Here is a 14,301-nt window from a genome sequence, read left to right as displayed (position 1 = left end):
ATCGATGAAGCGACAATCACAAGGGGTTCGACCCATGATTCCTCTCCATAGTATGAGTTTTGCTACCTAGTTTTTGTTATCTTGTCTTTTCTTGTTCTTTATCTTGCACACCTTATACCGGACATAATTCTATGTCAGTTTTAATATATCTCATTTTGTTTTCTTAAAAAAAAAACAGATTTTTGAAATTCTCTTTTATAAAGGTAAATGCATAGAGAAATTTCTTATAATACCATATTGAATTTATAGGATAATATTTTATCATCAATGGATTTAGGATAAAGATATGACTTTTGCTTCGGCAGTTTAGTTAGACTTTAGAGCTTCTCCATGCGACTATCCTTTATATTTTTTTAATTCAATAATAAACAGACGATTTCCTATCTTATACGTATGTTCTTAAATTTTATGCTATAAATATGAGACTTAAGTTTCACCAATTTTACCAAAAACAACAAAATGGCTTTAAAGGTTGGAACTATCCTTCTTGTCTTCGTTTGTGGTAAATCTTGAACTAACCTCTCTTTCTTTCTAAATATTGTTTTTGTTTCTTTTAGCAATTTATAGTAAACTTTGTATAGACATAGAAATATATTCTTGTTCGAAAAAAGATATAGAAATATATTGCACTAAATTTATTCCCCTAAACTTAATGCATACATCTCGAGTTTATGTGAGAAAAATTAAAAAATAGATGAAAGCTACACTTTTGTGAGATTGCTCATTTGAGTAATTTTTTCTTTCTTGTTTATGATCCAGGTGCAATTCTTTCAGGAGGCAACCTGAAAAATGTTGATGCACAAAAAATTTGCCCACAATTTTGCTATGATTCAGTTGCATACATGACTTGCCCTTCTTCAGGTGATCAACACCTCACCCCAAAATGCAATTGTTGCCTTGCATCAACTGGATGTATACTTTATGAAGCAGATGGTACTCCTATTTGTACTGCTGATTGAAATACATAACTATGTAACACTTTTCTGAATTTCAATAATTATGTTGTAATATGTTTGTTAAAAAAATTGTAATCATTTGAAAGCATATGGAACTCCTATTTGTATGTAATATGAATATGGATATGGATTGATGTGATGTGATGTGAATGTGCATTCACATACACAAAGACCACCTTTTTAAATTTCAATAATTATGTTGTAATATGTGTGATAAAATATTATAATAAATTGTATTTATAAAAAATACAACTACTCTAGGCTTTACTTTCATGCTTTATGTCTTCAATATTATCATTTTTTTTTGGGTCAAAAAAATGTCTTCAATAATTCATTGTGTTTTGAGTTCAATATTGAATACAAATCCTGAATTTCAAGGTCATTGAACATAGTTCGGTTAATAGTTGCGTTATAATATGTAGGGGTCGAGGTTCGAACCTCTCATTTTTTACTTATTTATTTTAAAGGATGAATTTTTAATCGCTATACTGTTAAAAAATAAATTCACGGAACAATCTCTACCGAAAAAAAGTACATAGACCAAACCGTCAATGTCTAAAACAAAGATTTCTCTTTATTTCTTTCGTTTTTCAACTAGTTGTTAGCTGGTATTTTCACCAGCCTCATTTAAAGTGGTCAACATTAGTTGACTTTTACTCTTGCAGGTATTGAAGTCTTTTCTTCAACTTAAGGAGTTTCAACGAGATGTTGGACTTAGCATGAAAAATTCTCGAAGCCTTAAGGTTCGACAAGACACGAGTCAGAGACGCAAAACCGTCAAAGTCAAGCAATGACCTTTGAAGCGGGAAGATTCGAATTTCTAAAGAGAAACGGTTTCCTGAATGGAGAACGTGGGAGACAAGTGGTTGTCTAAATGGAAGGATTAGATTGCTGATCGTGGGATTAGTTTCTTTCCATGCATTTTCTATGTATAAATAAGAGTTTTCCGTAGGGAAAACAGGTCGTAGATCACCTATACAGAATTCTAAAACACTCGACTTACCGACGCGAGGGAAAAGAGTTACAAAGAATGTATGTAAAGGATTTGTCGAACCACCTTTATTTTTAATGCATTGTATTTTACCTTTCATTTAAATTTCTGCAATTTAAACTTAATGCCTTTACTTTGCTTTTAAAACTTTTTTCCTGTCAAAAGACACCACACGGTCTCGTCCTGTTCGCAAAGCAACCTATAAACTTGATGAACACACAAAAATAAATGCACAACATGTCCTTGGATCTCTGGTTTGGTCTTAAAACCAGCCCACATTGTTTACCAAAAACACTGGTAAACACTAGTATAACGGAAATACTATTTTTATTACATAAAAAATAATCATTGAAACATAATGTCTACTTAAAAATAACATAGGAAATAAGTGAGGCGCCGACATCCCAACATGGTTGGTACCTCCGGGCAACCCCCACCCCATGTCGCCTAATCCATAGTAACATATATAGTAAAAAAGGGGAAATATATACAAGACGGGAGACCAAACCAAAATCCTCCAAAAGAGAAACAAAAAAGAAAGCAAATTACGGAAAATGATATATCGACAAACCAAAGTGGTCTCTAAAAGCCAGCTGAGCGCTTGTAGAATCCCCGTCTAACCAAATTCTTAATCAACGACGATACCCCGAATAATCCAATAAAGAAAATTCCTTGAGGAATGGGAAAGGGTGAACCCTGAGAGCGGGTTTGGTAGGCAACTCGGTTGAGGAATTGTATGAACCACTCTTATTCCAACAACATAAAGTATACTAACAAAGGTATCAAATTGAGAAAAGTTTGATAAAGAGTTAGCCTATTTTGAGATACTAATAGAGTCAATCACCCGTTTAAAAGTGTGATAAAAAGACATGGATCAATTAGTGGCTTACTCGATATAAGGGAAAGTAATGTAATAAATATGATAGACCGATGATCTAATAGAAAAAATAAAATGTTATATTGAAATAAAATGGTAATAAGAAAGGTGTAGGAGAGGACATTTAGCAGCTATCTACTATGTTAATGTCATAGACTCACATGTCAATCGATCACACATGCTAGCTAGCTCTCTTACATAGCCCCCCCTTTCACTTTGATTATGCTCAGCCTTAATACAAGCCAAACATGAGTAACTGGGGAAGTGTCTTGGCTAGTGGAAATTGCTGAAAAGAAAAAAAAGAAACATCTTAATCCTCATCTTCCTTCTTGTTGACTCAAAAAGGTGAGTATCATTTTCTTTTTAAGATTGCATGTTTCATTTTTGAGGCATTTTCATGTGAGATTGAGTATTTATTCTTCTCTTTGAAAGATTTGATTCATTTAAGAAGATCTTATGCATGCAATGCATGATCATATTGTTTTGATATTTGTTAGTGTTTAAAATGCAGAAAAATGGAGGATTTAATCAGTAATCTACCTGATTCACTTATAACTCACATTATATCTTGTCTTCCTACAAAAGATGCAGTTCGTACAAGTGTCTTATCTAAGAAATGGTTAAACCATTGGATCTCCATCACCAAGCTAGATTTAGATGATGGTGTGTTCTATTCTCAAAGGAGGAATAAATCAGGTGCAAAACAAAACTTTATAAACTTTGTGAATAGGACTCTTCTTTTTACACCAAGAAACAATGTGGAAAGTTTATCACTTGTCATCACTAAAGACTATGATGCATCTCTTCTAAATGCATGGATCTTTTGCATATTGGAGAAATGTGTAAAGAAAATTTGCATCAATGCAATTTGTGAAGTCCCATTCTCTACTCTTACATCTCACTACCTTTTTTATCATTCCAATTATTTAGAAGAATTGGTGCTTAAGATGTGTTGTTGTGCTATCAAAGTTCCTCCAAGTTCTTATGGTTATTTTACTTTTGGAAGCCTTAAAGTTCTCAACTTGTGTGCTATTATATTTACCATTGAGGAATCTCTAGTTATTCATTTACCAGTATTGACAAAGTTTAAGACAAAAAACTGCTTATGGTTAAGTGCTTATGATGTCACTGTTGAAGCGCCTCGGCTTAAAACTGTTTGCATAAAAGAAGACTTTAAGCCGTTGACTCGGGAGCTACGTAGCTGCAAAATCAAATTTTCTGCTTCATGTTTGAAAGAATTCACTTATTGTGGTCATGATGGCATAATGCAACCCATTGTTTTGTCGAATCCATCAGTAGCTTATGATGCTTATGTTAACATCATTATCTATAAGCGTGGGAGTATTGTTGATCGAGAAATTGGATCAAGTGCTTGTCTCCTTCTTAAACAATTCAGTCAAGTGAAGTGTATCAAATTTCATATATGGGGGGAGGTAATACTAAATCATCTAACCTAATGTAATCATGAATATGTAGGCGCATGTTTTTAAGCACGGCATTGGTACTTATACGAGCGTCGTTGATTGAATGTAATTATATGTGTCACTGTCAGACACCACGACATGCCTTTGATTCGTACATGTTTGGATTGATGGTGAGGTTGACATAATCATTGGTGAAACAATGTATATTTTGCAAAAGCTACTACTCTTTGGAGCTTACCAAATTGCGGTGCCACTCTTATTTTGCAAAGTTCACTGTCAATCCAAACATATACCAAGTGTTGTTGCAACATAAGTTGGTGCTAAGCATTGAATATATTCTTCATGAGATCAAGATATTTAATTATGAACGTCGATCGAGAACTTGCTATCAATATATATTTTTATATAGAAAACTTGCTATCAATTTATATAACCTACACAAACAACTTAAGTAATATTTAGTCAATAGTAGCACCAACTTAGTGTTTCTTAATGTTTGTCATCCAGGCTCTCACACAACAAAAAATGGCAGTTTTACCTACATTTGCAATGTTAAGCCATTTGGATCTTGGCTTTGTTAGTGGTGAAGTTTTGATGAGCTTTCTTCAAAAGACTCCATTTCTCAATACTCTAGTTTTCCAGGTTGGTACTTAGCATATTTAATATACTTTAACGGCGTAATAGTCATTTTTAGTCTCTGAATGTGTAGCCACAATAGTTCTTCAATGTATTGAAATTTCAATATAGTCCATTATTGTGCAATATGTTAGTCAAAATAGTCCTTTATGCTAAAATTCTTCGTTAATTTTGTCATATAAGTCCCTCGATACACTTATTGTCATATCATTCCCTATAAGTTCCTATATAAAAATAGTTAATGTCGGCGTTCAGGGACTATTTTAACGTCAGAGACTATTTTGACTAACGAAGTGCACAATCATGGATTATTTTGAATTTCGATACATTGAGAGACCATTGTGGCTGCTCGTCAAACATTCAGTGACTAAAATGATTATTACTCCATACTTTAACCTTTAATATCTCCCTCTTATTTGAACTTTGTTTGATTATAACTTTGTAGGGAATATCTAAATTCAACCAAGAGCTTCTGAATTCTGCTGTTGTGCCCAATTGCTTGGCATCCACTCTCAAGGTTGTGAAATTTGATAATGCCCGTGTATCAGAGCCTGAGCTGTTTTGCGCCAAATTTTTTATGGAACATTGTATAGTGCTTGAGAGGATGAATTTCTCCCTTGTTAATGGGAGGAAGGGAAAATCTCCAGTCATCGAAGAATTTAAGGAGAAGCTGTACTTGTCTAAGAAAGAAGTCTCTTCTGTCATACTTGAATTTGATTAGCAAGGTTGCAGAAACAAGTGGTTCAGGTCTACAATGTTTCTTTTTCTTATGCTATAACTTATAAGATAAGATGATATAGTAGACTATGTTTGTTTTGTTTACAATTTGTGATGCTATGGTGTAATTTTGTAGACTATGCAAGTAATTGTCTACAAATGATGACTATATTTTGTCAAAAAGATAAGTTGGTAAATTAGTAGCAAGCAAGTTTGTGTATATATTTTTGTTATAAAAACAAAGATGTAAGTATGTAACTAAGGGTGTTATGTACTACTGGGTAATTAATATATATGTTTACCTGAAAAGTGATGTTAGATTTTACATGTGAATGTGATTATATGTTTACCTATATTTTTGACTAAATAATGCTCACAGTTTATCATTAATAATCAACTCTGAAATTTGGTTGAAACCATAAGACTGAGGCCAGCTAGCTAGGTGCCATTCTTGCCAAATAGTGAGCTACATTATTTGCCTTTCTTTTACAGAAGACACTGAAAATATAATCTTTGCATCTATTAATGCGCGTCCAAACAGCATCTATCTAGCACAATATTTGATTCATTTCGATTTCTATGACACCATATAAGTTCAATGAGGATTACTTGCCTAGCAAGTAATCATTATGCAGTTATGCAATTAGTTACAGTTAGTTAGAAATCTTTTTTTTTTTTGAAGAAACAGTTAGTTAGAAATCTATTACTTGTGTAACAAGTAATCGTTAGATAGTTAAAAGTTAGCTAAGTGTGTGTAATTTAGTAATCTTATGTTGGTTACACATAATAAGCTAACATAGAGAAACTATTTTGTATATATACAACTTGTACTAGCTCTATTCAATAATGAAAAATCTATTTTCATTCACTTTTCTCTGTCCATAATAATTTCAAGCACCATCGCCCAAAGCATAACTCTGCAACACCATCTTTTATTCTTTTTACATTGTTTTCTTTTTTAGTAAACCACCAAACTGAGAGAATAAGATCAAAATTTGTGGGGGAAAGGAAGAACTTTGGTGAAGAAGAAATAGACAAACAATCACATGGTAGGAACAAATGAATGATAGTCTCTCATTGTTTTTGTGACGTTTGTAGCATTCAACAAGTTTTTATTTTGTCTTCCTCTTCCACGCCCTCTTGATCCCGCACGACCCCTACCACGTCCATAACCTCTGTTTGAGTTAGACATCTTTTGAGCTTGCTCCGCATCTTTCTCTTATGAGCATTGATTCTTGCTTCTTGAACAAGTAAACTAGTATGTAACTCATCAATGGATAAAATTGTAACATCATTGGATTCTTCTATGACGCACACCAAATAGTCGAATCTTTATGTCATGGATCTTAATATTTTTTTCAACAATCAGGATCTCATCCATGTTTTCCCCATGACCAGTCGTTTTGTTAGCGATCGCAAGTTGCGAAGTACACATTACATATTAACCTTATTTCATAACAAGAGCTTCAAATTCTCTACAAAATGCTTGTAACTGAGCACGCTTAACTGTAGCAGAACCTTGATATTTCTTTTAGATCGAATCGCATATATCTTTTGAAATATTGGGCACAAGAATGGTTTTCAAAATTGCTATATCAATAGATTGGAAAATGTAATTCTTTGCCTTGAGACCTTGAATCTTGCTATCTTCTGCAACCTTAACTTCAGAGTTTTCTTATTGTTTTAATTCAATAATCTACGCATGATTTCCTTTCATATATGTATTGTACTACAATAGAGATTTTAACAATATTTCTGTTTTGGTTTGTAAAGAACAATATAATTGAGAGTATACATGTATGAGGTTCATTGTTATAGGCCAAATATTTATTAGAATGTTAATTCAATTAGTTAGAAAGTTAGTTTTGAGTTAGCTAGTTAACTTGTGAATTAAGTAACAACTTAACTAGCTTACTTGTGGGTTAAGAAACCTTTTGTTTTGTTTGTTGTGAGTTAGTTACATCTCCTTGATGTATATGCTCAAGTATCATTTGTACATAGTGTGACTCATTACTGTCAATAAAAATTCAGTTTTAATTCTAATTCTCTTCTCTCTCTCAATTTCTCCCTAAACCATAATTTCTCATAAACTAGTTTTCAGTTTTCACTCAATATTGCACATTGTTCTATCAAATTGGTACTAAGAGCCCGGTTTTGATCACCATTGTTGGAAGAATCAGTGAATGATGGCAACTACCAACAATAACTTCCCTGCACACCTACAACTTTTGATGGCAAGGATTATGATCAATGGATCGTGAAGATGGAGGTGATCTTCAGATACCAAGATGTTCTTGAAGTTGTTAATGATGGGGTACCAGCATTGGCAAGAAACGCAACTGATGTGAAACAAGCTGCAAACAAAGACGCAATGAAGAAAGGTGGGAAAATCTTATAAGAATGGTGAAGGTTCTAGCAAGAATCAGGAAAGTAACAAGAAAGATGAAGCAAAGGCTGCATCAAATCAGAAGAAGAAAGATAAGAAGCAAATTCAATGTTATAATTGCTAAAAGTGGGGTCATTATGCATCTGAATGTAGATCCAAAAGAGTGCCAAGGAACAGAGGTGATGAAGCTCAGTTTGCTCAAGATGAATATTAAGACTCAGATGAAGTTCTTTCGATTGCAACTATTAAAGGTGATGAAGAAAAGAATGATGAGTGGTACTTAGATACTGTATGCTCAAAGCACATGACAGGTAAAATGTCATGGTTTTCTGAGTTAGATGATTTAGTGAATAGAAAGATAAGATTTGCAGACAATAGTTTGTGCTGAAGGAATTGGCAAGGTTATGATTCATGGGAAAGATGGCAAGAAAGCTTGCATTACTGGTGTGTTATATGTGCCAAACATGAAGAGTAATCTCATTAGTATAGGTCAGTTATTGCAGAAAGGCTATACTATGAAAATGGAGGAACAAACTATGATGGTTTTTGACAGCAAGAGAAGATTGATTCTAAAGGCTCCATTGTCAAAGAAAAGAACCTTCAAGATCAATATCAATGTGATTGAGGATCAGTGTATGCTATTAGAAACTGAGTCTGAGGATTGGCTATGGCATCAAAGATAGCATATCCACTTTAGAGACTTGAATATGCTCAATGAGAAGAAAATGGTGCAAGGTTTACCAAAGATCAAGTTGTCTAGTGAAATTTGTAAGATGTGTTGCACAGGAAAGCAAGCCAGAAGTTCATACAAATCAGAGGTACCATTCAAAGCAAATATGAAACTTGAAGCAATTCATTCTGATGTGTGTGGTCCATTTGAGGTAAAATCATTAGGAGGAAATAGCTATTTTGTGAAATTCATTGATGAATTTACCAAAAAGTTATGGATTTACCTGCTAGCTAAGAAAAGTGAAGTGTTTGGAGTTTTTAAGAAGTTTAGAAAGTTGGTTCAGGATGAAAGTGGTGAGGTAATTTGCAGATTATGAATTGATGGATGAGGTGAGTATACATCCATTGATTTCAATGATTTTTGCTCATTAAATGGCATAAATCATGAAGTGACTGCACCTTATACACCACAACATAATGGCATCTCAGAAAGAAATAATAAAACTTTGGTAAACATGATGAGAAGCATGTTAAAGAAAAAACATATACCTCATTATTTGTACGGAGAAGCAACTGCTACTGCAGCATACCTCATAAATAGAAGTCCTAAAAAGAAGCTGCGGGATAAGACACCAGAAGAAGCATGGTCTGGAGTGAAGCATATCGTTCAGAATCTTAGAGTGTTTGGTTCATTGTGTTTCAAACACATTCCTCATCAGATGAGAAGAAAACTGGATGACAAGTCTCAAGCAATGATTCTAGTTAGATATCATTCAACTGGTGCCTATAAACTATAGGATTCAAATAGTAAGAAAGTAGTATTTAGCAAAGATGTGAAGTTTGATGTATATAGAAGCTGGAACTGGAAGGGCAAGGCTCCAAATAAAACTGAAAATCAGTTGTATCTATCTTATTCAGAAGAAGATGAGCATGAAACTGAAGATCAAGAAGAAAATGTTGAGGTTGCAAATGAAGGAGGTGCACATAGACCTACAAGAAACACTCAACCACTTTCTAGATTGAATGACTGTGAGGCTCCCTGACATTGCAGTGAATGTAGAAGGAGATATAACTCAATTGGCTATGCTTGCTGAAGTTGAACCAGTCACAGTTGAGCAAGCACTTAAGAAAAAGCATTGGAAAGAAGCAATCCTTAAGGAATTGAAGTCAATAGAGAAGAACAAAAAATGGAAGTTAGTTCATTTTCCTCAAAATAAGAAGTCTATTGATTTGAAATGGGTTTTCAAGACCAAACTGAAGCCAGATGGTCAAGTAGAAAAGTATAAGGACATGCTAGTTGCAAGAGGTTTTCTGCACAAATATGGTCAAGATTACTATTAAGTTTATGCTCCAGTTGCCAGGATGGAAACAATCAGATTGATTGTGGCAATAGCAATAGTTGGTCAATGTATCGGTTAGATGTTAAGTCAGCATTTCACAATGGTGAGTTGGAAGAAGAAGTATATGTAAGCCAACCACCAGGTTTTGAGATAAATGGGAAAGAAGATCTTGTGTATAGATTGAAGAAGGCATTTTATGGTTTAAGCAAGCTCCCATAGCTTAGAACAAGAAGATAGATGGCTTTCTTCTTCAGCAAGGTTTTGAGAAATGTGTGAATGAGCATGGCATTTACTGCAGGAATATCACTAATAAGTTGATTGTTTGCTTATATATGGATGATATGATTGTAACTGGAAACAATGAGACCGAGATGGATTACTTCAAAAGCAATATGAAGAATCAGTTTGAAATTTCTGATTTAGGCAAGCTCACATACTTCTTTGGAATTGAATTTGAAATGAATTCACAAGGCATTGTGATTCATCAGAAGAAGTATGCTTTGAATATTTTAAAGAGGTTCAAGATGTTAGATTGCAAGCCAATCTCAACACCAGTTGACACAAGAGTAAATCTATCTCTGATCAGTGATGAGAAGGAATTTGATTCAACTCTACTCAAGCAAATTGTAGGCTCTTTAAGGTACCTACGTCATACAAGACCTGACAAAGCTTAAGGAGTTGGACTAATCAGCAGATACATGGAGAAAACTACTAATTGACATCTGATTGGAGCTAAGAGAATACTCAGATATGTGAAGGGAACTTGCAACTATGGCATTCAATACTCAAAGAATCGGAATAATCCAACTTATGAACTAATTGGATATTCTGATTCTAACTAGAGTGGAGATAAAGATGATAGGAAAAGTAGTGCAGCATATGTGTACTTGTATGGAAATGTTGCAGTTTCATGGAGTTCAAATAAGGAATCAATGGTTGCATTATCTTCTTGTGAAGCTGAGTACATTGTAGCTTCTATGGCAGCTTGTCAAGTTCAATGGATTAACATGTTACTAGTGGAGCTGAAGCTAAAGGAGAATGAAAGGATGGAAATGATGGTTGGTAGCAAATCTGCTATTGACTTAGCCAAGCATCCAATTGTTCATCGAAGAAGTAAACACATTGAGACACGTTTCCATTTCCTAAGAGATCAAGTAAACAAAGGCAAGCTAGAAATTATGCACTACAAGACAGGAGAGCAAGTTGCAGACTTGCTTACAAAGCCATTGAAGATTAGCAGCTTTCAGTACTTGAGGAATGAGTTGGGAATGGTAGAAATCTGTACCTGATGAATTAGGAGGTGTATTAAAATGTTAGTTCAATTAGTAATAAAGTTAGTTTTGAGTTAGTTAGTTAGTTAACTTGTGAATTAAGGAACAACTTAACTAGCTTACTTGTAGATTAAAAAACCTTTTGTTTTGTTTGTTATGAGTTAATTACATCTCCTTGATGTATATATACTCAAGTATAATTTGTACATAGTGTGACTCATTGCTATCAATAAAAATTCAGTTTAATTCCAATTCTCTTCTCTCTCTTAATTTCTCGATTAACCCTAATTTCTCATAAACTAGTTTTTCACTCAATATTGCACATTGTTCTATCAATATTCACATAAAATATGTACTCTATAAAATTGTATTTTAATTGATGTAGAAAATGCAACAACAAAAATTCACATTAAACCTTCAAAAAAATAAGTCACATTAAAATTAATTAGAGTGATTTAAATTCAATTGTGTGAATTCAATTGGGTGAACAAAGTCATGAACTCCAACTGTTTGTTGTGTTGTGCTCCAACTGCTTTCGTTTCCTGATTCTAGCCCCAGGTCTGTTGAGATTTGCAGATTACAAAGTTTAGCCTTTGCATCCACTATGCTGGAGAAATTGGGGAAGGTGTGACATCTGTTTCAATCCTTCGTGACTGAATTTCGAAAATCGGTTTACTATGATGAAAGGTTCAAGTTCCGGTATGTGTTGATTCTCCTTGGATCATGTCGCCGTTTTCAAATGGATTTGTGGTGGTTTAGTTCGAAAGGGCGATTAAAACTTGTTGTGGTTTGCAGGGAGTGGATGGATTTTGCATCATTATGCGTTGAAAGGTGATTCATACGCCAACTTGAAACCCTCATCGATCTACATGTTTGATGTTGGACTGTTTGCTCGAAAGAGACGTTATGCTTGTTCCTGTTGCAAGGAGGTGCTGGTTCTTGGATTCGTTACATGTTTCGGTTCTTGAATCGAAAAAGAGCAAAAACAATACACAAAATACAAGAATCATCTGATACCCAGACACAATATGGGACTAAGCCATCAATTATGATAGCTAAAAGCAAAAGTTGCGTTATTTGCCTTCGGCCACCAAAAAGAATGAGACTTATCTTCTCCAAAATCTGAACAGTTGAGCAATCCATATTATTAAAAATCATGTTATTTCTTTGTTTCCAAATTTCCCACGTACAAGAAAGCCAAATTAAATGCATAATGGAGCGTCGCGCTTTAGAACCACCGGCTATATTGCCGAATTGAATAAAGTGATTTGAGATATCGGTTGGATCAGTCCTAGAAATTTCTAACCAATTACGAACAAGATGCCAAAGGGACCCAAAACAGTTGCAATGTAAAAACAAATGAGAAACCGTTTTCGGATCACCGCACCCACTCACACAAAGCCGAGAGTCATTATGAATAATACCACGCTGAATTAAATTATCTTTAGTTGTCAGTCTATTGCGTAAGAGCCACTACGCAAACACCAACACCTTCAAGGGGACATGTTTATGGCAAAAGAGATTCAGAACTGATGAAGTTGGACCAGGAGCGTAGCTAGTAAAAAACTGATACTCACCACTAACTGAATAACCAACAGCTAGATCCAACTTCCAAAGCCATTGATCATCATGTTCAACCTGCAAAGTTACGGTTTGAAGTAAAATCCTACACTCCCTACGAGCTCCTCCTTCCTACACCAACAACCGACATCTCCACTTCCACGCATCACCACCCTCACCCCAGCCTATCGAAAACATATCTGCAACCGACAACCACTTGTGCTTAGACAACTCAAACAATCTATGAAATCGATCTCATTACGATAAATCACCCAAACCACTGATCCATCCAAAAAAAAATGTATTATCTCCATTCCCAATCTCCGGACTAATATTGTCCTAAACCAACCTCCCATATCGTGAGACCTACACCATTACGAATTTGTACCATCTCCCTCCACCAAGCACACACGTCCCTCCCTTCGTCCTTCAAACAACTCCTCTCCACACCTTACCTCTTAGGATAAATTTTTTGTCTTGGTTAGCGGACAAAATGGCAAACACAACTTGATCAACTTCACACATACAATATTGAATTATTCAACCTAACAATTTCGACGTTGTAAGTTGAGTTAATTAAGTTTTACGGACTTTTAAATAAAACTCTTAATTGAATGGATATAATAAAGTATAATAGAGGATTGAATTATTGTAAAAGAAAGAGAAAAAAAAAAAAGACAGGATTGAATATCTTATTTTATTGTTAACAAATTTGAATTCAACAGATATTAAATTGAGATCAGATATGGCTTTTTAGAATAATTATGTGCTTATCATTCCATATCACCACCATGTTGAGTCGCATATCATTTAAAATATGTCATGTCATTATTTTTTTAGTCAAAGACTATATGAAGGAGAACAAAACTGCAAGATTTTAAAATAAAATAAGAGAATCAATTTCAGCATAACTACAATTAAGTCTATTTTATAGGTTTTTCTAATGAGTGTCTCCGATCACATTAGTTGGCATTTCTCCTATCTTATGTTTTATTATTGATCGCATCTTCCTCATTAAACCTACCCTTGATGCTTACGATTTATCTGACTTTTGCTCCATGCGAATATTCTTATTGATTTAGTTCAATAATCTATGCGTGATTATGTACGTTAATATTTTTTTATGCTATAAATATGAGACATAAGTTTCACCAGTTTTGCAAAGAAATATGGCTTTAAAGGTTGAGACTATCCTTCTTGTCCTCGTTTGTGGTAAATCTTGAACCCACCATCTCTCTTCCTTCAACATAAAGTTTTTTTTTTTCATTTTGCTTCTTCTTTTAAGTAGTTGTTTTTGCAATTTATGCTATACTTTGTTTTTTTATAGATATAGAAAGATATTGAACTGAATTTAGCTTAACATTGAAACTAACATGTGTCCTAAACATAATTAGGGCATTCATCTTATCTCGAGTTTTGAATTAGATCGTCTTGTTCCATTTTCCTCTCCATCTATCTCATAACTCTTTTATCT

General features: G+C 34.1%; 3 protein-coding genes across 3 annotated transcripts; all 3 read left to right on the top strand.

Annotated features, from left to right (window-relative positions):
• Positions 1–352: 352 nt before the first annotated feature.
• LOC25491763 (proteinase inhibitor PSI-1.2) lies at positions 353–1,208 on the top strand. The gene is made up of 2 exons (XM_013599784.3): positions 353–502; positions 760–1,208. The coding sequence occupies exons 1-2, from the start codon at positions 460–462 to the stop codon at positions 957–959; spliced, it is 243 nt and encodes an 80-aa protein (XP_013455238.1). The 5' UTR covers positions 353–459; the 3' UTR covers positions 960–1,208.
• Positions 1,209–3,339: 2,131 nt separating this feature from the next.
• On the top strand, positions 3,340–4,333 carry LOC120579882 (F-box/FBD/LRR-repeat protein At3g14710). Its single transcript, XM_039832622.1, has one exon. The coding sequence runs from the start codon at positions 3,340–3,342 to the stop codon at positions 4,279–4,281; it is 942 nt and encodes a 313-aa protein (XP_039688556.1). The 3' UTR covers positions 4,282–4,333.
• Positions 4,334–4,758: 425 nt separating this feature from the next.
• Positions 4,759–5,788, top strand: LOC25491762 (uncharacterized). Its single transcript, XM_013599783.2, has 2 exons — positions 4,759–4,890; positions 5,330–5,788. The coding sequence occupies exons 1-2, from the start codon at positions 4,774–4,776 to the stop codon at positions 5,603–5,605; spliced, it is 393 nt and encodes a 130-aa protein (XP_013455237.2). The 5' UTR covers positions 4,759–4,773; the 3' UTR covers positions 5,606–5,788.
• The last annotated feature ends 8,513 nt before the right edge of the window (positions 5,789–14,301 follow it).

The sequence above is a fragment of the Medicago truncatula genome, chromosome 4 (genome assembly GCF_003473485.1).
Source record: "Medicago truncatula cultivar Jemalong A17 chromosome 4, MtrunA17r5.0-ANR, whole genome shotgun sequence".
Taxonomy (NCBI): domain Eukaryota; kingdom Viridiplantae; phylum Streptophyta; class Magnoliopsida; order Fabales; family Fabaceae; genus Medicago; species Medicago truncatula.
Note: the sequence above shows the minus strand (reverse complement) of the source record. Positions and strands in the feature narration are given on the sequence as shown.

What these genes read in the sequence shown, in the direction of transcription:
- LOC25491763 (XM_013599784.3), top strand. Translation starts at nt 460, where the DNA reads ATGGCTTTAAAGGTTGGAACTATCCTTCTTGTCTTCGTTTGTG. An exon ending in CCTTCTTGTCTTCGTTTGTG is followed by an intron (nt 503 to 759) that starts GTAAATCTTGAA and finishes TTTATGATCCAG; the next exon opens with GTGCAATTCTTTCAGGAGGC.
- LOC120579882 (XM_039832622.1), top strand. Translation starts at nt 3,340, where the DNA reads ATGGAGGATTTAATCAGTAATCTACCTGATTCACTTATAACTCACATT.
- LOC25491762 (XM_013599783.2), top strand. Translation starts at nt 4,774, where the DNA reads ATGGCAGTTTTACCTACATTTGCAATGTTAAGCCATTTGGATCTTGGC. An exon ending in TCAATACTCTAGTTTTCCAG is followed by an intron (nt 4,891 to 5,329) that starts GTTGGTACTTAG and finishes ATAACTTTGTAG; the next exon opens with GGAATATCTAAATTCAACCA.